The sequence below is a fragment of the Garra rufa genome, chromosome 19, assembly GCF_049309525.1.
Source record: "Garra rufa chromosome 19, GarRuf1.0, whole genome shotgun sequence".
Classification (NCBI taxonomy): Eukaryota; Metazoa; Chordata; class Actinopteri; order Cypriniformes; family Cyprinidae; genus Garra; species Garra rufa.
In genome coordinates, this window is record NC_133379.1 from 10,504,278 (window position 1) to 10,531,539 (window position 27,262).

Below are 27,262 nucleotides of genomic sequence, written 5' to 3' on the forward strand. Positions count from 1 at the left end.
GGCAAATTTAGAATTTTTAATGAGAGCAGGATTTGACGATTACAGTCAGGATGGAACCATGTACATGTGCACAGCATGATGAACTTTCATGACAGTTAGCATAGGTCAAAAAACTCCCATCTCATTTTCTTCTCCAACTTCAAAATTGTCCTACATACCTTTTTTTGTAAAAGGCATTGATCTTCTTTGCACATTCACTTTGTAAACACTCGGTCGGTACTTCTGCCACAATGTAGAACAATTTTGAAGTTGGAGAAGAAAATGAGATGGGAGTTTTTCGACCTGCCATAACTGTCTTGAACTGGAGTTCACACAGAGCTAGGCAAGCTGAGCATTTGAGGTTAAAAAGTATATAAATTGTAAAAAAAAAAAAAAAAATTCTGTTAGAAAATAAACCAATCGTTTTGCTAGATAAGACTCTTCTTCCTCGGCTGGGATCATTTAGAGCCCTTTGAAGCTGCATTCAAACTCAGGGGCACCATAGAAGTCCACTATATGGAGAGAAATCCTAAAATGTTTTCCTTAAAAAACATAATTTCGTTACGACTGAAGAAAGAAAGACATGAACATCATGGATGGCAAGGGGGTGAGTAAATTATCTGTAAATGTTTGTTCTGGAAGTGAACTTCTCCTTTAAGTAGAGGGACCTTGAAAGAGGTTTAAATTAATATCCAATTAAATATTTATTTAACATTGTCTGAGTTGTTTCATCTGCAACAACATTGTGAACTTTTATAAGGATATGAAGGACAATAGCAAAACAGATACGTTTGGACACTATCATTATACAAAAAAAAACATGAGCAGAGCTTTCCGCGTGAAAGACCAATGACTGGCTGATCAGTGTGCTACTTGTTGTCTCTCCAATATGGCAGGAAGAATTTTTTGAGTAGTGTTTTTATGTGGATGTGGAATGTGTATATGAGGATGTTAACTGTGACAGGATGATTGACAGGCCAGTTTACAGTGACAGCATGCACGTAACTGTGCAACAGAGCGCAATTTTATGCTAGTGTGTCCAAAAGCTTGCCCACTTTTCTGCCTACCTTTTCTTCTCAAAATGCACAACAGTATACATTCTGTATCAAAGTTTTCCAAATTAAACACACCTGGTTTATTTAATCAGATCTTGAGTAAGAGACCTGTTTCAAGACTTGAAATGGATGGGTCAGGTATAGGAGACATTTAAAATGTATATGTCACCAGGAACAGGGGTTGGAAATAATAGAATGTACAGTAGAGATTCTCAGTGAACTATTTCTGCGTAGTGCTGTAGATGGAACATAATGTGTAAAGGTGCCAGAGCTTTGAGAAACGAAAGCCAGATCAATAGGGTAGATGAAGGACTTATTTACCATGCTGGCCTTGTGCTTGTACTGTTCTACTGTGTATGTCTGGCAGCAGACTATAAAATCAAGGGTAGCACTGCTGGAAAGCCTACAAGCACCTTGGAACTTAATGTATTTTCACCTTTTAATTTAAGATAAGCCACAGCAGCGGGCCGTCGTGGGATGCCGGCGTGGGCAATATCTCATTTCTCCTCGTTGTTGATCGTGGATCAGTCAAAGGTGCTGAGACTTCAATTCAGCTCTTTCTTTTTTCTTGAATCAAAGTATGCAAGGTTGTGTGTGTATGTGTGTGAGAGAGTTTCATTAATCCTTTGAAATGTATTCAGCATATACGCAGAAGTTGCCACTAGGAATGTAGCATTAATGGCTTTGCAAATACTAGCAACAAAAATATGGCCTACTCTGTATGCAATTGCCTACTGCAGATTAGTTTTGTTAAAGAAATTACTTTGTGTTTGTTGAGTTCAAGTGCTGCTTTGCAAAGGCATTGCATTTCTGTTTTGGCCTCTTTGCAATTAGATTGAAGTCCACTCCTAATTCTCTATGCACTTAGCGGAACTCTAATGCAGCTTGCATATAAATGTTCATATTAATCTCCCTCTCCAAATTTTACAAGTGAAAGCGCTTTCAAGCCTCCTATCAGAGGCATGTTTGCCCCTAGCAGCTGTAGATACAGATACATATCCATAAAAAGTCCGCAGAAGTTAACAGAGAAAATGTGACTGCAGGCTGCCATTTGGCGGGCTATCGGAGCAAAGAATCTCCAGACAGTTTAATCAAATTCTTGCAGTACTGCTCTGCACAGTAGGTTCCAGCAAACACTTGTCAAAAACAGGTTGCATTCTCATACACCGACACATCTAGGGATGTATCCGATACAGTGACATACATTAACACATACAGTTCTTAGATATTTTGTTAGACATAAAAATAACACAAATATGTTGTTTTTCTTCAAACAGGTTATCAGATCATGAGAGTTTTAAATGTAACGGTTAACATTTCTTATTTTAATGATTTTAGTAATGTAGTACAAAAATGCCAATATTACATATAACATTAAAAAGTGTTAAAAGTTTTTAAAAAAACTAAAGAAACATTGTCCAAAAGTGTCTCTCTCTCCTCCCCTGAGCCCATTGAGTTTTAACAGACCCAATAGCGTGCAGTAAGTGCGGTGGGGGTAACTGAGAATGAATGAGGGAAAGTCACGTGAGAGGAGGCAATGCCTCCATCGCGATATGATTGGATATGAATGGTTATGTTCGGCTGTGATTGGTTCATGCGATAATGTGTTCGTGTACATTCCGTGTTCACAAATCAGTCTGAATGAACAATATGATGGCTTCTTTTGGAAGACAAATTTAATTTTCAAAATTAAGTAATGATATACTTACATATAACCACTTTGTTAAGACATAAAAACATGATATGTGGTAGTTTTCAATGAGTAAGCAGCTTGTTGAAATTTAAAGTAAATCTCAGTGTCTGTGACCAATATTTACAGATTTTTGATGACTGATGATCCGAAAAAAAAAAAAAAAAAAAATTGACCACTAAAAAGAATAGCTGAACATAGTCCACAAATAAAATATATTCTTTAAATTGTTACTGCCCTGAGTTACTTATTTTGGAATAAATGTTGTTTATTTTTTTTATTATTATTATTATTATTTTTAATAGTGTAAGTAATGTTTATTTAACCAAGAAAATGTGACTGGGACATGAATTTACATTTGATAAAAAAAAAAAAAAAAAGTTGACCCTTTGCCTCCTTATTTCAGAACACTGTATGTACTATTTTTATATTCTAAATTGTAATTATAGTTTGTCCAGTTATTAAATCAATATTTTAACTTGCCTTCTTATGCTATAAATACCTTAGAATGTTTCAGGAGTTATTTAGCAATTCAAATATAGTTTCTGAATTTGAATTAAGGTGACAAAGAGTATGCATAATTTTTACCTAGAAAATACTTGGAATTATTATTTGACAGTGCCTGTGCTAAAAGTTTTATAGGCCTTACAGACAGACAGGTAAACAGTCTATTAGAAAGGCCACCCTTTGTAATCTGTTATTAAGTTAACTTTCATTTTATGGAACAAGGTTCTCAGAAAGCTCTTACCTGTTAAAATTCTCTGAATTATCCTCTAGTAATTTTAATTCATTTTCCATTTCAACTTCATGTTTAGCTCAGCCAGTTCAAATTCCAGATCTTGAAGAAAATGATTATTAGGTGATCAAGCGTGTAGCGCCTGATGAGGGCGCTACAGCGATCAAAAGTATGAAATCTCTCATTAATCTTTAACTTAACTTTTGAACAGAATGAGATATCTTCGCTAAACTCACAATGCGCATGTAAAATCTGAATTTTAGGTCTTGGTCTGGTCTTGGTCCAAAGTGTCACAAGTAGCTATACGGACATCTCAAAAAACATGGCCGCCTTCAGAGAGGTCAATTAGAATGAACCTGAGACTTTTGTGATATAACTGGGTCGTTTGGAAAGGGGGCCTGCCCAAATATACCCAAAATACAAATATACCCCTATACAGCCTAAACAAAAACTCAAAACTGCACAAAACCTAGCAAGCACAGGTCATTCTAAACAAGCATGCAATGTATATAGCTAGTGCTATAACATTCATAAACCTTTTTTTTAAAAAAAAAAAGCATATTTCTATGGTAAATTACCTGAATTTTCCAACAATGCCTCTTTAATCATTGATTTAGGTGGTTACAGGCTTGCTAAATAAAATGTAATGTATTTTTTCTTATGTGCTTAAATGCCTTTAAGCGCTTGAACCGTGGTAATCGCTGCTTGCAGCTATATTTGCATTATGAATTTTGATCAACCGTTAACTAACACATTTGTTTGAAAAACTAAAAAGAGTTGTGATATGTAGATGGCTTATCATATTTGTTTTATATGCACATCTCAAGCAGTGTCTCATAGCAGTAGCTGCTTTGTCACTGTTGTTTGACAATCGCTGTTGTAAATGAATTCAAAATATGCCAACAAAAGTTGAGGGATTCTCACATTAGACACAAGTGAAGTATATCCATCTACATATCAGCAGAGAAGTGAAGATAGTGGAGATGGTGAAGTGAAAAAAACAGCTTTACTAATAATTGTACTATTCGTTCCTATGCACATTTATATTGATGTTTCACATCGACAGATCACCTGTCCCGATCAGTGGCAGGCAGCAAAGTAGCACCTTTCATATTTGACTCTCAGAACTGGCGCATGTGACAGAGCTTGTGTGCCATATTCTGAAAGTTCTCCACCTTGGTAATATGCTTGTTCTCACCCTTTTCTCTCTTCTTTCTGCAGGCGTTCAGAACTCAGAGTGATATGGCTGGCGTTCTCCGCAAGCTCGCAGCATGCCTCCCCTGCGTGTGGATCTTCCTCATGCTTTTCGACCCCAGCTTGCAAACCGGGTAGGATGACTCATCAACCCTCCCCGTCTAGCCACACTCTCTACCTTTTCTCTTCTCCCCATGTTGCAGCCTCTAGGGAAGCATTGCAGCTAATACATTCATTAATAAGGTTGTATTACTGTGGAGGGGCTTTTACGATCTGCAAAATGCCATTGGAGCCGACCGTAGCTGGCTGTAAATCGCTTGCACAAACTGCCACGAATTGGATTTTCGGTGGTGGAGTGGGCTTGGTTACAAGTGTGACTCAATAAACCTGGAAATAAACTCACGCTGGAAGAACCTAAGGGATTCCAAGACGAATTTAGCCTAGATTGCGTTGCAGTGATGCCGGTTGGTTTTTACTGCTCATTAGCGCACTTGTACATGTCAGAATTGTAAAGGTACATACAGAAAAACCATACGCAATGGAATGCGCACATGTGACCGGGGCTATAGTGCCAACTAGTGGTCGTTGATTTTCTTCGAGGTCAGCTGCTATGGAAGGCGAGCTGTGTGTGTGTGTGTTTGGATTGAACAAGACTAAAAGTGCGGAACGAAAGTCTCAAAATTCAAATGAATCAAATAAAATCGACTCAGAAGAGATGCAAATGAATGTATGCGTGTCGCCTTATTCACAAATGCACATTTTAATCGCTACATGCACAAATTATGATACTTTTATACAAACTATAACGTTTGTATTCACACATGTCTCTGTTTGAACAAAATGCTGCACATTAATGCAATTCTTTACTCTGCAGACACCGGTTGGAAAGCATTTGTTTCAGTGTAGTGATGCAAATTTGCAATTTATTTGAATCTTGTACACAATAATGATTTGCACTGAACCTTGTTCACGTGTGAAATTCTGTAAACTGCGAAAATGAAGTCTCAAAATCCAAATAAACAAGACGTCAATAAATGCATGTGTGTGACCTGATCCACAAATGCACGGAATCCGTTTTGCATGAGCAATTTGATGATATATTAATGCAGAACAGAACATTTTTATTTGCAAACATGTCTGTGTTTGTACAAATCGCTGCATGATCATTTAATCCCGAATTACACTGACTCAAATTGAAAGGCATTTGTTTGTGGTTAGCAAGATACATGCATAAAATGTATGCAGTATATGGATAATTGTGCGTGAATCTATTAATCATTGTGAGTCTAAAATCATCCCATATTTAAACGTTTATAATAATTAGTTGAGATTTAATGTTATAATGCTATATTAATTCTGTTATTAAACTAGTAATTTATTTATTTTTTATTCACATTAAAAATGTCACATGTTGACATAGTGTCAACAGTCCCTTTGTGCCACCTGGTGGTGATTTCGCAAACGAGTTTCACATCTGATTAATCTGTGGCATTACCGCAACAGTAAGTTCGGCGGAAATAGACATTTTGTTTGACAACCTACTGTATTTGCCTGAAATTGTGCCTGTTTACACTTGGTCACTTCATGCATTTTCTCTGATCGGATAGCTATCTGATTGCAAAAAGTCCAGTTGTATATGCCCTCCAAAACACTTTTGAGTTGGATTTAACCCTTAAATGCATGAATTACATATTTCATATTCAGGTCTTGAGTGACCCTGACCTATATATTCATCACAGATGGATCTCTAACTTCTGCAATAGTAAAAAAAAAAAAAATGGTCCCACTTTACATTAGGTGGCCTTAAGTACTATGTACTTACATTTAAATTAATCCTTTGGGACAATGTACTTATTGTGTACACACATGTTTTTACATTGTACGTATCTTTTTTTAACCTATATGTAATTACAATTGTAATTAATTTCTGTAATTACCACTATTGACCCATACCTTACAACCTAACCCACCCTTAAACCTACCCATACCACCAAACCTGTCCCTAACCTTACCCATATCCCACCTTAATAGAAGCAAAAGTGTTTTGCAGTATGACCACATTAAGTACATTGTACTTATTTTTTGATATAAGTACATAATAGTTAAGGCCACCTAATATAAAGTGTGACCAAACAAATATATATTTTTTTATATTTTAAGAACAATTACAGGAGAATAAAAAAAACATTTTTCGTTACCTTTTGAAACTTGAGATGATTTTAGGATCCCCGTCAACCTCAAAGTGCATTTCCACAGTACATTTAGCATCTGGCTGATATTCGCAATCTCGACCATATTCTCAAAGATTTTGTTTTCAATAGCTTCAAAGTCAATATTTTGATCACTGACAGCTTATTTACCACATCCACCATCAAATAATAGTGGCATTTATATTTTATTGCTTATGGTAATTGCTCTGCAGTAAAGCCATTCAAACCAGTTACATGTTTGCTGATGATATTCTTTTTTTTATGTCTGCGATAGTTATGAGTGAAACATCACGTCGTTATTGTATATTAAACAATCTAGAGGAATAAAGGTGAATTGCATGTATTTAGTCATCAGATATTTACATATTTTTGCACACAAATATACTTACACTATTACACACCTCGGGTCTCTAGTGACAATATACACTTTGTACAAAAAAATATCAGAAAACAGATATCCTTTTATATTTTGTTATATTGTTTATAATTAATAGATATACAAAAAATGCTAAAAAAGTTGATGTCAAACTTGAAAGAATGAAGGAGGGAGAGGGTAGTAAATGACGTTCCGGGTCGCTAGAGACCCGAGGTATGCATTTAAGGGATAAATCTTATAGCTCAAACCACTTCAGATGGTGGTCTGGGGCACATTCCAGACGAAACTGTACGAAAGTGTAAAAGCATCTGGTTGTTGAAACCACAAATGTAACTTTTACTTCTCCCAAAATATTAAAATAACATGTGAGAGCATGTTATAGGCTTATGACATGTTATAGCTAGATATGACAGTGCTGTTGCAACCTCACATCACCGCAGATGAGTAGCTAAATATCTTTTCAGCATGCTGACGTGCAGACTGCCACAAATTAAACTGAATTTTTAATTGTGCAGACACTCAACACACAGTCTTCATTAAAAATAGTAAGACTAACTTGTCTTTCTAGTGATGATACCGCTCTCCTACCACAGTCTTTGATCTTGAAATTAACTGAGGATGAATGAAATCCAGCGCATATCTGTTGCTGTCGTTGATGTGAGCTCTGTTAAATTTGCATATACTGGAATTGACGATTGGGTATTTATGTTTAGTAGAGACATATTTATGTGGCCAAGTGTAAATGAAACAGTTTTAAAAAATCACATTGATATCCGATCAGAGAAAATGCATAAAGTGACCAACAGCACCTAATACATGAGCAATATCACACGAGTAGACTTGAGATATGGCTGTATATCGGCACGGTTGTGATTCGACGGCACGAGTGTGTAAATACATAAACAAAATAACAACGGAGTGTCTTTAAAAGCCCTCTTTTGTGCGAACTATTCCTTCCGCCACGAATTTAAATCAAAGTTTGACGGTTGGTCAGCTGAGCATAAGCTTCTTCGTTACTAATTCCAAAACGTCACTTTAGAACTAGTAACGAAGGAATGTTGAGTTGCTTCATTGAAAGCCTATTGCATTACTGCATCAAAACCTCACTGTATCATGTTTGAGTATTATCACAGAGAGATGGACCGAGCGAGTCATTAACGTACCTGCATCTGATAGAGCATTCATTATTCATATTCATGATGATATGACATTAGTTTGAATGTTTACTGATGAAAGCGTTAATATCCGTTCATCTATTAAGGGTGATTTTGCTGCTCAGTGCATTTATTCGCTGTAGCAAGCTGTTGTTGAAGCTAAAAATAACTTCCGCTTAACTTCAGTTTAAAAGTCCCAAAGTCAGTATTAACTGCTCACTCATAAAACAGTGGCTGTATCCGAAATCGCCCCCTATACCCTATTCACTATTCCCTACATTAGTCCACTAGTACAGTTCACTTGAAGGAGTGAATGAAAACGAGTGAGTGAATTCGGACACTAAGTGCACCGTAAGGACTGCCGCTTTTGCATACTATTGCTTACTGTTTAACAATCATTTAAAACAGACAGTTCGAGTAGTAAGATTAAAGGATTTATCTTGAACTATGTCAAGGAATTTACGTATAAACCCTGTGTGACGGAACGCAGACTCAGACGAGAGATGTTTAGTAAATCCAATAGGTATGTTTATTGACAAGCAGAATGAGAAATGCAAAGATGAATAAACGGAATAAACTGTCCTTGGTGAGTGATAGCTGGTCGTGATGAATGAGAGTTGTGTATTACCAGACGATCAGAGCACGCACTGCACAAATAGAATGCTGGCTGGTCGCCAGGAGCTGGTAGGAGATCCGTTGGAGTGAGCGTTGGAGTTGGAGTTTGTAGGAGACGAGGAAACACTGGGAGAACGAAAGGAGAAGCTTGAATAAAGGTAATCCTTGAAACATATAGTTAGAGCATACATATGAGTCTAATTCCACGAGGGTGACCAGACAATGAGGGAGTGCAGTGAGCGTGCTCTTGTAGGGCTTGGTGATGAGACGCAGGTGCTGCTGATTAGTATTCTGGTGATTGGGTGATCTGAGTGGTGGATGAGCCTGGTGTGGCCGTGACAGAACCCCCTCCTCCACGGCCCGCTCCTGAGATTTTGTGGTGGGCGACCTCGACCCCGTGGTGCTGGGCATTGGGGATGTGTAGCATGAAACTCAGTGAGAAGATTTGGGTCTAGGATGTCATCCCTGGGTACCCATGACCTCTCTTCTGGGCCATAGCCTTCCCAGTCAACCAAGTACTCTAGTCTGCCACCGCGACGTCGGGAGTTCAGAATTTCTTTTACAGAGTAGACTGTACCATCCTCCAGCACCATCGGAAGAGGGGGTTCCTTGATTGGACCAGGCTCTGTGGGGACAGAAGAGACAGGTGAGTGAAAAGGTTTAGGTAGAGAAACATGGAATGTGGGGTGAATTCTGTAATGTGCTGGTAGTTGTAACTGATAGGTGACTGGATTGATCTGTCGGATGACCGGGAAGGGACCAATGAACCTGGGACTCAGCTTTTTACAGGGGAGTCTGAGCCGGATGTCCCGTGTGGAGAGCCAAACCTTCTGGCCCGGTTGGAAGACTGGAGTGGAGGCTCTCCGGACATCGGAGTAATGTTTCTGTCGACGTACTGCCCGCTGAAGATGTTGATGTGCTGAGTCCCAGACCCTCTCGCTCTCCTGGAACCAGTGTGTCACCGATGGTATGTCCGATGGCTCCCCTGACCAGGGAAATAGAGGGGGTTGGTAGCCGAGTACGCACTGGAATGGTGTTAGATCCGTGGATGGTTGTCGGAGGGAATTCTGTGCATACTCGGCCCATGCCAGGTAGCGGTTCCAGGAGTTCTGGTGGCTATGGCAGAAGGTACGGAGGTAACGACCTATCTCCTGGATCTTCCTTTCAGTTTGACCATTACTCTGAGGATGGTATCCAGAAGACAGGCTGATGGTCACACCTAGGAGGGAGAAAAAGGATCGCCAGACTCTGGAAATAAACTGAGGGCCTCTATCGGACACTATATCTTCGGGGAGGCCAAAGTTGTGGAAGACATGGTTGAAGAGTAGTTCAGCTGTTTCCATAGCTGTTGGCAGTCCTTTGAGCGGGATCAATCGGCAAGCTTTGGAAAACCGATCAACTGTAACCAATATGCAGGTGTTGCCTTCGGAGGATGGCAAGTCAGTTACAAAATCTACTCCTAGATGTGACCATGGACGCCGAGGAATGAGAAGGGGATGGAGCTTGCCGGATGGAAGGTGTCGTGGTGTTTTCGACATCGCACATTCCTGGCATCCTCTCACATACCTTCTGACGTCTTGAAGCATTTCAGGCCACCAGAAGTGATCTTGTAGCAGCGAGAGGGTTTGATTGGTCCCAGGGTGACCAGTGCCCAGGGATGTGTGCGAAGAGTGGATAAGCCGATTGCGTAGAGACTTGGGTACGTAAGTGCGATTATTGGGGCACCCCGGCAGAGCAGGATCGGAGACACTGGCGGCTGCTATATCTTCATCCAGGGCCCATTGGATCGGACTTACTATTAGTTCAGGAGGGAGGATGGGTTCTGGCTTATCTGGGAGTTCGGAAGGAGCATGGAGACGGGAGAGAGCATCTGCTGTTGTGTTCTTGGTCCCTGGGCGATAAGAGATGGTAAAGTTGAAGCGAGTAAAGAAGAGGGCCCACCTGGCCTGCCGGGGATTCAATCGTTTGGTTTCTCTGAGATATTCAAGGTTACGGTGATCTGTAAGTACCACAAAAGGATGAAGGGCCCCCTCCAGCCAGTGTCTCCATTCCTCCAGGGCGAGCTTGATGGCAAGAAGTTCTCTGTTGCCGATATCATAATTCTGCTCCGCCGAGGATAGTTTCTTGGAAAAGAAGGCACATGGGTGGAGTCGAGATGGAATCCCCTGCTGCTGTGATAGGACAGCACCTACTCCTGATGTAGAGGCATCCACCTCTACGATGAATGGTTTTTCAGGATCAGGATGGACCAGGAGAGGTGCTGAAGTGAAGGCTTGCTGTAAAGTCCTCATTGCCAGGCCAGCTTCTGGAGTCCAGGACAGAGACTTGGGCTTACCTTTCAGGAGATCAGTAAGAGGAGAGGTTATGGCACTGTAGTTGTGGATGAAGCGACAATAGAAATTAGAGAAACCAAGGAATCTTTGCCGTTCTTTGACAGATGTAGGAATGGGCCAGGATTTGATTGCTTCTACCTTGTTGTAAATGGTATAATTGTTCACCCACAGATGAATCTCCAACAGGTAGTCCAAATACCTCTGTGAAATGAGTGATGAAGACGTTAAGAGAATGGGTGGCTGGTCCATCTTGCTGCCATAATGATTCTGCCCACTGGAGCGCTCGACCTGACAAGAGAGATATAATGAATGATATCTTAGCTCTCTCAGTGGGAAATCTATGCGGCTGCATCTCGAGGGCGAGCGAACACTGTAGCAGAAACCCGTTGCATTCTTCCGCCGAGCCAGAGTAGGGTGCTGGATTGACCACGGGACTGGCTGTGTAAACAGGAGCCGAAGAAGAGGGCGTGGAAACTGGTGCTGGCGGCGGTGCAGGCGGTGGTGCGGTGCTCGCGGGTACACTGAGGACTTTCCGAAGTGAATCTACCAGCTCCTGGAAGGGATCCACACCTGTTGGATTCATGATGTTATGGTCTGGTCATCTGTGACGGAACGCAGACTCAGACGAGAGATGTTTAGTAAATCCAATAGGTATGTTTATTGACAAGCAGAATGAGAAATGCAAAGATGAATAAACGGAATAAACTGTCCTTGGTGAGTGATAGCTGGTCGTGATGAATGAGAGTTGTGTATTACCAGACGATCAGAGCACGCACTGCACAAATAGAATGCTGGCTGGTCGCCAGGAGCTGGTAGGAGATCCGTTGGAGTGAGCGTTGGAGTTGGAGTTTGTAGGAGACGAGGAAACACTGGGAGAACGAAAGGAGAAGCTTGAATAAAGGTAATCCTTGAAACATATAGTTAGAGCACACATACGAGTCTAATTCCACGAGGGTGACCAGACAATGAGGGAGTGCAGTGAGCGTGCTCTTGTAGGGCTTGGTGATGAGACGCAGGTGCTGCTGATTAGTATTCTGGTGATTGGGTGATCTGAGTGGTGGATGAGCCTGGTGTGGCCGTGACACCCTGGTTAAAAAAAATAATAATCAATTTACAACGAATTGGTACCGGTGTTGTACGCTGTATTACGCCATGAACCAGCGCATTGTAAAATGACCGGATGGATGATTCAGCTGCGGGCGCCATCGTCTGGCGATACGCGGGAATTCAGTCGGCACGCGACTCTCTCAGTGCATTATGGGTTATCTCTAGCTGTTGAGCGTACATCGGTTGTACACTTGTTTTTGCGGTGCATTGTGGGATTGAATGAGTGCACTCGGGAATGTCCACTATGGTTTCGAACACCACTTAAAATGGCTGTCCCCTCAAGTAGTGCACTATTTGAGGGTATAGGGGGCGATTTCGGATGCAGCCAGTCTCTTGTCGCCATCTAAAGGCGGAACAATGTAACGTTAACTAAAATCACCATCAATAATACATGCACGTTACTCAAAACTAAGTACTATTATTAAATACATTATTTAAAATATAATTTATATACATTTTTATTTATTGAGTAATAATATTTAATAAACAACAACAACAACAACAACAACAGCAAAAACAGACATCAAAAAGTTGCTAGGCAATTCAGTCAAGAGTAAAGGCAGCATTCAGCATTGTATTTACATAAACATGCTACATGAACTATCTTCTTCTCTGGAACAAATAATAGATTATTGAGATCAAAGACTGCCCGTTAGATTTACCCATAATGAATTACATGTTATGTGTAACCACTACAGAGACATCAGAGCCAGCGATAAATTCCTGAAGATCTGGCCGTGGTGAGAGCGCTCTTGTGCGGATTGATGAGTGCAGAACGCTCCCTGACGTTATGGGTCTCGCACGTCCGAAAACGACAAAGCAAATTTTCAAACAGACGTTATCTTTATTAACAAACTGCATTTTTGAACTATAAATAAGTACATTCTCACCTGAAAACCTCTTAAAACTACATTCTGTGACACAAAAAGAGTAATATTTATAAAATGATACGGGATTTGGACGTCCGCCATGACACTCGGAAAAAAACGCTCCCGGCTAGAACACGCGGAGTGATACAAAATTGTGAAAGGGCGTTCCTGTAACGATACCAGTAGAATATCTCACGGTTCTCAACCAATCAGATTTGAGAACCGTTGAGAACTGTTGTATAAATATGTATATCTGGTGCTTTCAAATGTGTTTATATAATGCATGCAGAGTAAAAATTTCAAATATGTTGACCTAGGTGATTGTACTTTTTTACAGTAAGTAAATATGTGGGCCATTTATTGTATACCTGAAGATACTTTGTGTTACTCCAGACACCCCTTCTGTAGTGCTGCATTTGCAGCGGCTGTCGTGAGACACCAGTAAATACATGAACACACAGGAGAGCTACTTTATATCAATTTAAGTAGTAATTATAATTTTGTAAATATAATACAACACTGACACATGTGACACTGATGCTGTTTTTCCTGTTTAACACTTAAGCTGTTTCAAAGCAAAAAAGCGCTATATAAATAAATATATAAATATGACTTGGTGCAAACATATCTGGTGCAAACATATCCATATCCTTGTGTTCATATGCTGTATTAACTGTTCTTTTGTCCCAGCTGTCATTGTTATGGTTTTATGTTATTAAGAGGATAGCGCAAGGCACATTTTTGAATATTCATCTACATTACCAGCATAGGGGTACACTGTGTGAGTGACTTCAGAATATTTGCAAACAGTATATCATTGTTCAGTCATTTGGAATGTCTTTTTACCCTCGAACGAAGAACAAAAATTGATTTTGCAGCAAGTATATTAGGCCTTAACAGTGGCCTAAATCCAAAGCCATCATAGCAGATCATCTCTTGGTAAGTGTTTAACGGAGAATCATTATACTGCAGATTGCTAGCTTAGGAAGATATATTTGGCATGTTTCTTGATACAGCGTCTGCATGTGTGTTGCCAGGCACGCTCAGCAGGCATCTATTCATCTGGATCTTCACCATCTTTGTCAGAGTAATTAGTCAAAGAAGAACATTGATTGGAATCTACCAATTGCATCTGGCAGTAACATAAGCAAAAGAAAAACACATGCACAAGAGAGAGACTGCAGAGATAATAAGAGAGGGAAGAAAGAAAAATCCGAAATGAAAGAGGAAGGACAGCAGCCGTGAATTTCAGTGTGCCCCCCACACCCACGATATTCAGCAGGGGTCACTGAATGCGAGGTCCTTGCTTTGGAAGCAGAAATTCATTTTCCATTATGTCAGCAGATAGAAAATGTACTGAATTTGATTCAGTGTGACATCACAGCACCGGTCTCTTGGAACATCTATCACCCCCTACCCCCATTAAAAATAACACCACCTTTTTTCAGAAGACGATTTCAGATGTTGAAGAGCCAGGCACCAGTTTGACTTACTGCTCCCTCTGGAGATGATGCCAACGGAATCAGCATTTGACACCACTGTTTTCACTTTAGAAATGTTGTCAAGTATTTCTTTCACTCTTTCTTTCTTTACTTACTTACTTCATTTAAGTGCTGTTCACGCACCACTGATGTTTGCAGTGTGAACCAGCAGGCGTTAGTTGAAAAAACATGTACTGTATTGCTGTTTATGCATTGGTGATTAAAGCTAATAACTAAACAGTCAGCTTTGCATTGTAGTAGAGCTGTAACATGGCCTTTTATTTCTAAATTTTGTTTGGTCTTTTTTAAGATTCTTCTCCTTATAAACGTCTTGTTTATGTCTCAAAATGTGCTCAAAAAACATATATTTCATAAGATGCACAGAGATTATACAGATTTTATCATAAATGCAAAGGCTGATACCAATAATTTGCTACTTTGACTATTTATTGTTAGATCACAGTTACATTTGTTTTTGAATGCAAATGCAAAAACAAAACAGTGCAAATTCAACTGAGATAAAACTCTGAACTATCCCAGATGTTTAGTTGCCTTTGTTACTTTGCTAAATAAAGGTGCAAGATTTTCTTTACAAAACGAAGCTTTGTTGTTTCTCACAGTCTGTTTGTTTTATTATCAGTGGCATGAGGTGCAGCTAGGGAACAATATTACATTCAGGCGAATCGAAAGCATTGTTAAGCTTGAATTTTCTCACTGTTTTAATGTAGAAAAACATTTCACATGCTTTACATTTTAAAGATTTCATTTATTTGGGTAGTTAATTATAATAAATTACAAACAGAAGCTGGATGTTGACCATATGACCTGTGCTGGCAAAATGAATCGGAATGCACACAGTATAATTTTAAGCTACAGGCACAAGAAGTGAAAAAATGTCAGTTTTGGTCGAATTTGAGGTTTTCAAAAACACAAAAATGAGATAATTAAGCCCTCTTTTAGCGATCCTAATGCTCCAAATATTAATTAAACATATAAAGGTCTATTATTGCGAAGCACAGCATTCCAGCTTTGTGAATATTCATAATGAATTCTCGAGAACATGAGTCCTAACCAGTGAAATATGATTTTCAAACCCATGCTGATGAAAACAAAACGATCGCGCTGACTTTTGCAAAGCGTGTGTATAAGACGCGCCTCTCCGAGAGTGTGCAGTCTTCCTATAATTATTGCTAAATATGTCTTCACACATTCAAACATAATCTGTCTTACATGAACTTTTAGTTAATGGTTGGGGAAAAATCTGATGTGTAACATTATATTAGATCCATGCATTACAGTAGGTTTTAATATAGATCTGTCTCAATGTTAATCATACATTAAAAGAAAAGACGGAATCACTCGCTGCTCTTGATTAAACTATTGTTTATTTGCATCTGCATCAAATAAAAATAGCTATTTTGTGATTAATAATATAAAAAATATTATTAAGAAAAAAATTGGAGTAAAATATGTTAAAACATGCTTGGTGATTTTGCTTTGGAATCTTCAAAAAAAGTAAAAAAATAAGTCTTTTTTTTTTTTGTCCGATTCCAACAAGTCATATATCATTTTTAAGGTATTTTAATACAGAATGTGAAGATAATAAGTAATTTTTGAAAATTTTCTCATTCCGACTCATTTTGCCAGCATGGGTCACATATGACATAAAAAACACAATGGTGCAACACTAATTTCAAAATAAATACTAAATTTCAATATAAAGACCAAGCTATTCTACCATTGTTGATCTTACAAGGAAGTGCTATAAAAGAAACATATGACCCTCTGAGCAATAACATTTGTGCAAAACAATTCCCTGGTAGACTTCAAGTTGTTTCATCAAGAAATTTGTGTCTGCTTGTAGGTCTGTCCTAGAAACACGAGCTCATTATTTAGTTGTAAATAATTGATATAGATTAAAAAAAAAAAACCCCGAATAAACAAGACTATTAAATGGACAAACCAGGGCCTTGTTACAGCATGCTTCATGGTGCTATTTGCTTTGTTGTGCTGAATATATTTCCTTTTGACTAAAGTGAGAGACTTAAATAGTGCTGTTTATTCAGCTGACCCATTTCCCTTACAGTCAGAGAGGGTTCTTTGGTTTTGATAAGCTTTTATTGTGATCCATAGCCCTTTGTTGCTTAGCCTCTTCCCAAGTAAATTTAATTTCAGCCTTCCCAGGCATATACAAATAGAACCTTTTTTCCCTCCCAAATGCAGAAAAGTATCTCAGAAATGAGGCACGGCGAGCTAGTGGAGCAAGGTTGAATGTTAGCGTCATAGTTGGTCTTCTATCAGTAAAAGTAAACAGTCCAACATGTCTTAGTGGAAATTAAATGTGCTTAACATTATTTAGGCAAATTTCTGAAAAGTGGATCCTACTATTCCACAAATTAACAAGCATCGGGTCCGAGCTCTCTTCCAGCAACCCACTGTCTTCATCATCAAAGTCACTCTGCCATACCAGTGGCACTGCTGGAGACAACATAATAATAACACAAGGCTCTTCATCTTGTGTCCTTGCTCCCCCAAGCTTCAAAGCTACTTGCTTGTAAAGCTTTAAGAGATTCACTGAGCTCCATATATGTTGTTAAACAAGTCTAAATGACTACTGACACTTACTTTGACTGCCAGGTCTTTATATTAGTCTATTCTGGATGGCAGATCAAACTAGCTCAAACCCTCAGTGCATACTAAAAAGGCGACCTCAATCACACGGATGGCAGGAGTGTAGCTCTTTGACGTTGACCTCGTCGCATGATTTCAGCTTCAAGTAGCTGCTCTTTCTCCCCCCACGCTGCAAAGAGAAGACGGATGACGCGTATCCGAGGGTATTTCGCGTGCCTTCTCGAAAATGTAGCGAGCCCGCAAGAGCCATGACCAAGTTTAGGCATAATCCCTTTAGACTTCAGAGCAAGCAGAGTGCTTATACCTCATGAGTATCTCTCCGAATCAGCACAGCTGTCGCTCCACGAGTCCTGCAGGCTCGCTGATGTCCAACGATACTATCACACGACTCTAAATCGGCTTTGCGGCAGCACAGGCCGGAGACTTTGCTAATGGATAAAGTTGTCACAGACAAATCTCCCATATTAGCTAATGTCACCCTACGCATCACACCCATTCTTCGCTGCGCGCACGTGCACCGGTAGGCAGGGCTTGATTAAACTATTATTCCCAACAATTCATCTTTTACATATGAATGAGCTGCCTGTGTTTTGCCTCCCCGACAAAGTGCTGCAGAACCTCTTTTCCGTCACGCACACACAAACACACACATATACACACACACCCCACCCCTGTGTGGTGCAATCTCAAGTTAACGATTGCGGATAGCTCAAACCTCTTTTGTTGTCTGTTTTGTTTGGAATCAGTATCAACGCAACTGTCCAAAGTGACATGAAATCGATACCCGACAAAGAAGGCGAGAGCGCCACTCCTGCACTCCTTCCATATGGATCGCTTCGAAACTTGTGGCCGCTCTCTCCCTCCGGCTCATTGCACATGCATTATTCACAGGCTTTAGAAGAATAGGGTGGCGCTCAGAGATGTGACCGAGCCGACAAATAACATGCTGTCAATGGCTGGCGTGATGATGTCAAGGTTAATGTGTTGCAGGGTTGCGGGGGAAAGGGTAGTTGAGGGGCAGCAGTCCATTTAGTAATTCTCAGCGTGCATCACTTACTAGGAGTTTCAACGTTCGGCACCTCCAGCAGTGTAATTTATCAGTTGCATCGCAACAGTGAACATTATATGTACGGCTAAAGATATTGCACTTTATCTCACTGCAGAATGCAGACTCATTCCAAATTCAGTACGTTTCCAGTGTTGTGATACTCGTGCTAATTAACTAGTATATTCTTTCCCATCTCACTGTTGAATTTCTGCACTTGTTGATAAATTGAGTAATAGCGTTGTCAACATCAGAAACGTTAAGTGGCTGATGGTCTCAGCTGGCTTCGTGGGAATCTGATTACACTCCCCGTTGGCCCAGCGGAGGGTATTTCTGAAGGGCTGCAGGCCAAACGGAGGAAATCAATGTCGCCATCCGACTGCATGGAGCGAGCGGCATCTAATTTTTTGCCGCAACATGAGATTTTATTTTGAAGAAGAATATCGTATGTGGTATGTTTGGGGGGAAAGCAAAGAAAGGGATGCATGTTTCAACATAAATCCTACTCTGTCAGTGGCACAGAATGTATTTGAAGACCTTTCAAGTACTCTTTAATACATTTTGAGTAGCAAATTTTGTTTTTTAGGGACGTTATTAAAATGTCCTCGATTTGTGGTGCGTTTTCTCCAGGGTGCTCTGCAGGACTTTGTAACTGTGCAGCGGAGCTCGGGAAGGCCTGTCAAGATTGGAACGTCAAACGTGGATGTTTTAATCCTCCCCGCTGATTTGCTTCTTAATTGCTCTGAGGGAAAATCACAGGTTTAATACAGCAGTGCTGTTTTGAGCGCATTTCCATTTTTGTGGCGTCTGGTTTTCTTTTGATCAATGACATAAACTTTAATGTATTTTTTGAGGAAGCATTTTTTGGTTTATTTTTGCATCTTGAAATCCATAAATGGTCTTCATGGACTGAGAGAGCTTCAAGTAGTGAATTTTAGAGTATGACTTAATGTAAAAATAGACTAGACAGCAAGAAAATAGCAAAGTTCTAAGGCTTCTAAATTTTAACATGATCAAAACTTCAATCTGCTACACACATTCTCTCATCTAATCACTCTTTATTTTATTGTATAAATATATTTATTTTCTGTAAAGGCAGAGGCTATTTACACTAACTTTGCCTACCAATGTGGAATGGGGCTAGTCAACACTACAAAAGACGACTGTCTAACAATAGTTCCAGTGGTGTAGATGGTACAGCACGTGCCTCTATCGCTATTTACACTTATTGCAAATAGCCGCTGCCAATCTTTAAAATAAACGTAATCTTAATTGTTAGTAATGTTGTAGATGTAGAGTGACAAAACATAGTTATGTGATTATCCAAATATGTGTCCCTGGACCACAAAACCAGTCATAAGGGTCAATTTTTTTAAATTGATGTATGGTTTGTTAGTATAGGACAAAATTTGGCTACAACTATTTGAAAATCTGGAATCTGAGGGAAAATCACCTTAAAAGTTGTCCAAATGAAGTCCTTAGCAATGCATATTACTAATCAAAAATTAAGTTTTGATATATTTACGGTAAGAAATTTATAAAATATCTTCATAGAACATGATCTTTACTTAATATCCTTGTGAATTTTGGCAAAACATTCTAAAATTTTAGTAACTGTCACATCTATGTTTCTGTTTTAGTGGAATATCATTAAAAGAGACTTTCTGTTATTCTTGCATCATTGTCTTCAGCTGTGGACACTATGGGTGACAGTAATGAATATGATACATCAGCCTTTTGAGGAACCTTTTTTTGTATCTCTCAACTATCATTGTAATTGCATTAAAAATTGCAATTAAAAATATGGAGATTAATAGAATATCAGCTTACTCGGACAATATTGGGAAATATGTGAGTGACAACTGGTAATTATATGCATTTTAAGAAAGTAGTCTACTATACTGCCATAGAGATCTTTGATTTATATTATGACAGGATCACACTTAGCACGTAAAAAATCTCCAATTTAATTTTCAACGTTGTTATATTATGATCCAGCACAGTGAATGTTCTTCTGCTTTGTAACTGTTTTTATGATTTTTTCTTTTTTTTTTACTTTTTTTTTCCCTCAGCCTGCCCTGCCTGTAATTACTCTTTATTGTCTTCAACATTAATGTGCCTGACTCTCAAGCACGGGGAGGCTTAGCTGAACTGTAAGAGACATTTTTCATAGTCTATCAGAAATTTCTTGCAAGGGTCGTCCTAATGGTCAGGCTACATGTCAGCCAGATAAGGGTACCACTGTACATTTTCAGTGTATGAGCAGTTATGTGCATCTCCACTATCTGCTTCCAATCTCAGTAATTGCTTGTTTCTGTATAGCATAGTGGGCACATGGTGTCAAGGAATTGATATAGAAAGAACCAACACCACTGAGCTTTTGTGGTAAAATTGGAACATGCTGTGTGCATGATGGGTGTAGTACTATAAAGTGGTGTCAGTGGTCCTGCTGTCCTCATCACATGCAATATCTTAAAGTTAACATGAAATATCATTCATAGTATTTGAGTGAACATCCGAATAGTGTTGAATAGTATTTATTTATTTACTTACTGTATTGCAATGACTTGCATTAATTTATTAAATTACTACTAAGACTAAACAATGTCTGAATGGCTCTTTAGCTATTGGTTTATACTCATTATATTGGGCAATATTGATTATAATGTTTATAGTGTTAGCCAGATAATGGAACTGTTTTTATGTAATAATCTAAAATGGCATCATTGTCAGACTAATATAAACCTATCTCATAATATCGTTTTGCTTGGTCTCTGATACGCAATCACTCACATTAATTGCCACTGGAACATATGTAACATGACTCTAGGCACTGAGTAAACAACCGATATATGACAAACCTCAAGACCACAGAAAATAGGAAATGGAATGGAATTTGAGACTCCAATAAAATATTACAGTGCAGTCGTGACCTGTCTGAGGCTGGACTGAAAATCAATGTTCACTCGGGGATCTTGGGCTATCTAATGAAAGCTACAAACAGTCTGTAAAAGAATAGAGCTAAAATATGAGGAGGCTGGGAGACACATTTAGGAAAATGTACAAAATAATCATTTTGACTAGAAGCATAAATATGCTCTTTCTAAGTTTATATATTTGGTGGATTTATAATTCATTGGTGGTCTACAAAATACTGAAGTTTTTAATGAACAAGGTTGAAAAATAATAACCTTTCACGAGTTCGCTCTTACATATAATAAACGGCGTAAAAGTTAAGCGTGTTTGGCGTGCTGTCCAGGAGAGGGCTCCGAGCTCGGTAGTCATTCCCGAGCCCGGGGCACTCCCCCTGCCCAGGGAGAGGGGTCCGAGCTCGGCATTTGGCCTGAACCCAGTAGCGCTCCCCCTAGCTGGAGGTGAAGAGAAAAATAAAAAGGGGGGGTGGGAGGGATGCTGAAATCAGAGATAAGTGAAGGTAGGACTGCTTGGTTATTTAAAGGGACTGTAGTAATTGGATAGGGAGTGTGATTGCTGATGGTGAATTGGCCGTGTTAATTATCTGCGCGAGCTCCTCCCGAAATTTGTTAATAAAACATCACTAAAAGAAAAAAATAGAACAATTCAGAACGATTTCTTCTAAACTACTTCAGAGATTATTCTAAAACCAGAGAGGACTAAATTTAGAGGAGACTAAATAGAGCCTTGAATACATTTGGCTTTCAGAAGTGCTTGCCATGGTTTCATTAAACGTTTTACGTTTGCAGATACAGTGCCTTGAGTTAACTATCGCTGACAGAATGTAGAAAAGTCAAATGAAAAATTTACTTAACAAGAGCTTAACGAGAATGACTTAATACATTTCTAAACAGCCTGTGCCAAAGGACGAACAAAGTACCTCCCGTAAGGGTATTCACTCTGACAGCGATGTGTAAGGAAAAAGAAAAAAAAAACACTTTCAGGGAATGAACAGTGACATGAAGCACTGACTACCAATGGTAATGGAGACACAGAAGACATAATTATATACAAATGGTTTCTCTTCCATTGTGTAATTTGTTTATTTATTGCAGCCAAACAAACATTTTTTTTTTTTTTTTCAAAATGGTCAAAATGGTTTCAACATTTAAAAAAAAAAATGTTTTAATGTTTTGAAGCATGGCTGCTTGTTTGAGCTGGTTTAAGCTGGTTTAAACTGGTCCCTAGTTGGTCATGAGCTGGTTTAAGCTGATCCTAGGCAGGAGCTAGTTGCTTAGGACTAGCACCTGACCAGCTTAAACCAGCCAGCTCAGGACCAGCATAAACCAACTCAAACCATCTGCCATGCTTCAAAACATACCTAAACCAGCATATGCTGGTTTTTTTCAATAGGGTGGTCAAATGTTCAATAGTAATATCTAGTTGTACAGCCCAGCAGTAACATTATGGCAGTCAGCATTAGGAATGTCTATTATGCCTGTGATCCACAATACAACTGCTTGTGGCAAACTCCAGTGATGAAATTGCTGTTGGTGTAAACGTACCTTTAAATGGGAGAGATCCGGCCAGTGTGGCATTTTCTTAAAGGTTTTCAAAAGGTTTTCTTCAGTTGCTCTTTACTAAAAGTTTATAAGTCACAGATATGAAGATGCTCTATGAGAAAATGAAGGTCACTAGGTCGATGAGTAAATGTTAATAGCATTGTGCCGAAATGCGCAGATATGAATCACTTTATATCATGGATGGGCAACTCTGGTCCACTATTCTGCAATGTTTAGCTCAAGACATTGATTAGGAAGGAAAAATACTACACATACATTGCTACTCAGATTACCAATAGTCATCCCAAATATTATATGTCATTTCTAGATCTTTGTAAATGACAAGCTTCCAGTATTGTTGAAATCTGCAGACGATTGGATGTTCAGAGGGCACATATTCTGTGCTTATGGCCTTATGGTAGCACATGAAAGGAGGGATTTGAATAAAGCTGCTGGATGTCAAGTTCCAAAAAAGACAAAAAGTATCCATAATGTGGTTCATATAGCTTGTGTGCTGTGTGAAGTGTATAAAGTGTCTGAAGCCATAGGATAGCTTTGTGTGAGTAATAGACTACTATTGTTAAAATGTTCGCTGTAATTACTCATCTTCCCCATCTGGAGACTACATACATACACTGACTGCAGATCATGTTTGGGGACTGAATTCTCACAAACACCCTGTGGTTATGCACAGGCTTTCCACTGATGTGCACAACCACAGTACAGATCATTTTGTAGTAGTGGAGAACTGACACAGATATACAGTATCTCACAAAAGTGAGTACACCCCTCACATTTCAGCAACCATTTTAGTATATCTTCTCAAGGGATGATACTATATAAATAAAACTTTGATATATTTTAGAGTAGTTAATGTGCAGCTTGTATAGCAGCATAGATTTACTGTCCTCTGAAAATAACTCAGCATAAAGCCATTATTGTCAAAATAGCTGACAACAAAAGTGAGTACACCCTAAGTGAAAACAGCAGTATGTTGTTTAACCATGCAAAGCCACATGTCCTATTCATGTTTTTGTCTGCTTGACAAGACCACACAAAGTTGTGTATGTTGTATTAGAGCAGCTAAAATTAGGTGCTTTAAGTACAATTCTCTTGTACTGACCACTGGATGTTCAACATGGCATCTCATGTTAAAGAACTCTCTGAGGATTTGAAAATTATAATTGTTGCTCTCCACAAAGATGGCCAAGGCTATTAGAGGTTCATTAACTCTCTGAAACCAAGTTACACTACAGTGGTCAGGGTCATACAGAGGTTTTCCAAGATGGGTTCTATTCAGAATAGGCCTCGCAAGGGTCGATCAATGAAGTTGAGCACTCGTTCTGTCCGTCAGGTGCAGAACCTGGCCTCAAAAAAAAAAAAAAAAAAAAAAAAATACAGACACATGAGTGCTGCTAGCATTACTTCAAAGGTTGCAGAAGCAGAAGGTCAGCTTGTCAGTGCTCAAACCATACGCCGCACACTGCAACAAGTCGGTGTCCCCCCAAAAAAAATCCTCATCTGATGCTGGCTCACAAGAAAGCCCGCAAACAGTTTGCTGAAGACAACCTGTCCAAGAGCATGAATTTACTAGAACTATGTCCTGTGGTCTGATGAGATTTTAAGATAAACTTTTTTTTTGGCTCAGATGGTGTCCAGCATGTGTGGTGATGCCCTGGTGAGGAGTACCAAGAAAATTGTGTCTTACCTACAGTCAAGCTTGGTGGTGGTAGCATCATGGTCTGGGGCTGCATGAGTGCTGCTGGTACTGGGGAGCTGCAGTTCATTGAGGAAAACATGGATTCCATTATGCACTGTACATTCTGAAGCAGAACATGATGTCTACCCCTCAGAAACCAGGCTGAACGGCAGTTTTCCAACATAATAACAACCCCAAACACACCACCAAGATGACAACTGCCTTGCTGGGGAAGATGAAGGTGATGGAGTGGCCAAGTATGTCTCCAGACCTGAACCTATTAAGCACCTGTGGGGCATCCGCAAGCGTAAGGTGGAGAAACACCATATGTCTAACATCCAGCAGCTCCGTGAGGAGTGGAAGAGGATACCAGCAACAACCTGTGCAGCTCTGGTCAATTCCATGCCAAGGATGATTAAGGCAGTGCCAGATAACAACGGTACTAACACAAAATATTGACACTTTGGACAAGTTTACTTAAGGTGTACTCACTTTTGTTGCCAGCTATTTTGACAATAATAGCTGTATGTTGAGTTATTTTCAGAGAACAGTAAATCTATACTGCTATACAAGCTGCACATTGACTACTCTAAAATATATCCAAATTTAATTTCTATTATATTGTCCCTTGAGAAGATATACTAAAATGGCTGCTGAAATGTGAGGGGTGTGCTCACTTTTGTGAGATACTGTATAAAGAGTAAGTGGGTTATGGCCAGAAATGCCTGGATTTGGCAGAATCGTGACTTCTTTCTAATGGATGTCAAACAGCGTTTAATGCTATTGAGACTGAAAATGTATTGTTGCTTGAGTGTTGCTAATATAATCGGTACATATCCAGGTAAGAACTATTAGCTTGAATATTTTAGTACAGTATGCGAGTTGAATATGTTCTGTTAGTTTATGTTACTGTTGCTTTTATTAATCTTTCACAGTGTGTACCTAGTGTTTTTCTGTTTTAAGTATCAAAACACAACATGCTGTAATGGAGGCTGTGGATACGATGCAATGAAGTTAGCCAAATTACACTGGGCGTTTACTTCCATTTCGGCAAGAGGTTATGCCCCTTGAAATTCAGTGTCTTTGACAGAGCGAGGTTAATTTTTTGGTGTAAAATGTTTTGCAAACTTTATAAACTATAACCTTGAGGAACATATAATATTGAAATCTAAAACTGCATTTTAAAACCCCTTTAATGATTTAGCTACTTAATATTTACTCAACATTGAAAATTGAAAACAAACTGTTTAGGTTATTAATTATTGCTAGTGCAGTCAGGAGATTTTGAAACTGACTGATTTTGAATAGTGGTTCTAAATCTCTTTATTTATGGGTTATTGAGTAAATAATTGATAAATGGTCTGACAGAGTTCGGGATTTTACTGTTATATTCTGTAAATGTTATTAATTTAATGCCATGTGCATATTTACATTCAAAATGTAAATATCTGTCAGACCATTTATCAATTATTTACTCGATTCATAATTGTTTTTATCTTCCAGCTTTGTTAGTGTCCAAAACACATCCTTAAATTTTCTCTAGTGAATCTTGCCTTGTCATGCTATTTGTGTGTAATGAAAAACTAATTGAAAATGGTGTAAACAATACCATTAATATCTGTTCTGCTTCAGAAGGTGATTGTATTCCAACAAAATTTCTTGCATTATAAACCCTCCTCCATTATCTGAACCATGTGTGCACGTTATTCAATATTCAGGAGTTCATTTCAACACTGTCTATTTGCCGCACTTCACTCTATTGAAATATTACGTGTATGTACTGTATACATACGGTATACTGGCGGCTCAGCGAAATGAATTAGATTTGCTACTATCTGGACCTTCTGAATATTTTTCTTTGCCACTTACTTTATAAGAAAGAGGGAGAGGGTGAAGAGAGAGGAATAAGGTATAAGATTAAACAAAAAAAAAAAGAAAAAAAGAAAGACAGGAGATTGAGAGAGAGAGAGAGAGAGAGTGAGAAAGAGAGCTTCAAGGATACCAATACAAAGAATGTGATAGGAGAGGTTTGGGAAGGGGTTGGAGGAAGGGTGTTACGAGGAAAAGTCAATTTTTTATTTGCAGGGATGATGTGGTGGTAATGAAGAGAGATGAAGCAGCTGCCGCCAGGGCCCATGATCCTCCAGCACTCCAGCCCGACATCTGAGAGAGAAATTCCAATCAGCTCACACACCTCACATAACACCAGATGGGGACACGTATGTCTTACGCTTGGCTGCACACAGATGATGCATGTTTCCCGTCCAGTCTGACTGACCGTGTCACCTCAAATCAAGCAACATTTAGCACATCTATTAATTGGGTTTGTTTGCCTATTTGGGCATTATTTGTGTAGCCAAATTGATATTCAATTATTTATTTAGAGGCCCCGGTTGAAAGACCCGAAGGGCTCTGTGTCCATGCACGAGTAAGCAAGTGCATAGATCCAGCCAGAATACCCTAGAAACCACTTAGCAGTGCACTTGTAACCATCCAGAAGAATCTAGCAACCATACACTGTCGCTCAGGAGTTTGGGATCAGTACGATTTTTTATGTTTTTTTAAAATAATTCTTATATGCTCATCAAGGCTGCATAAATAATATTGTGAAAT

The 27,262-nt window shown here is 39.1% G+C and overlaps 1 protein-coding gene across 1 annotated transcript in view; it reads left to right on the forward strand.

The window, feature by feature from the left end:
- The first annotated feature begins 4,702 nt into the window (after positions 1–4,702).
- Positions 4,703–27,262, forward strand: part of gabra3 (gamma-aminobutyric acid type A receptor subunit alpha3) — a 254,861-nt gene continuing 232,301 nt past the window's right edge. The window contains exon 1 of the mRNA XM_073824286.1: positions 4,703–4,788. Within this exon, the coding sequence (XP_073680387.1) occupies positions 4,703–4,788 (86 nt within the window). The remainder of the gene's footprint in view (positions 4,789–27,262) is intronic.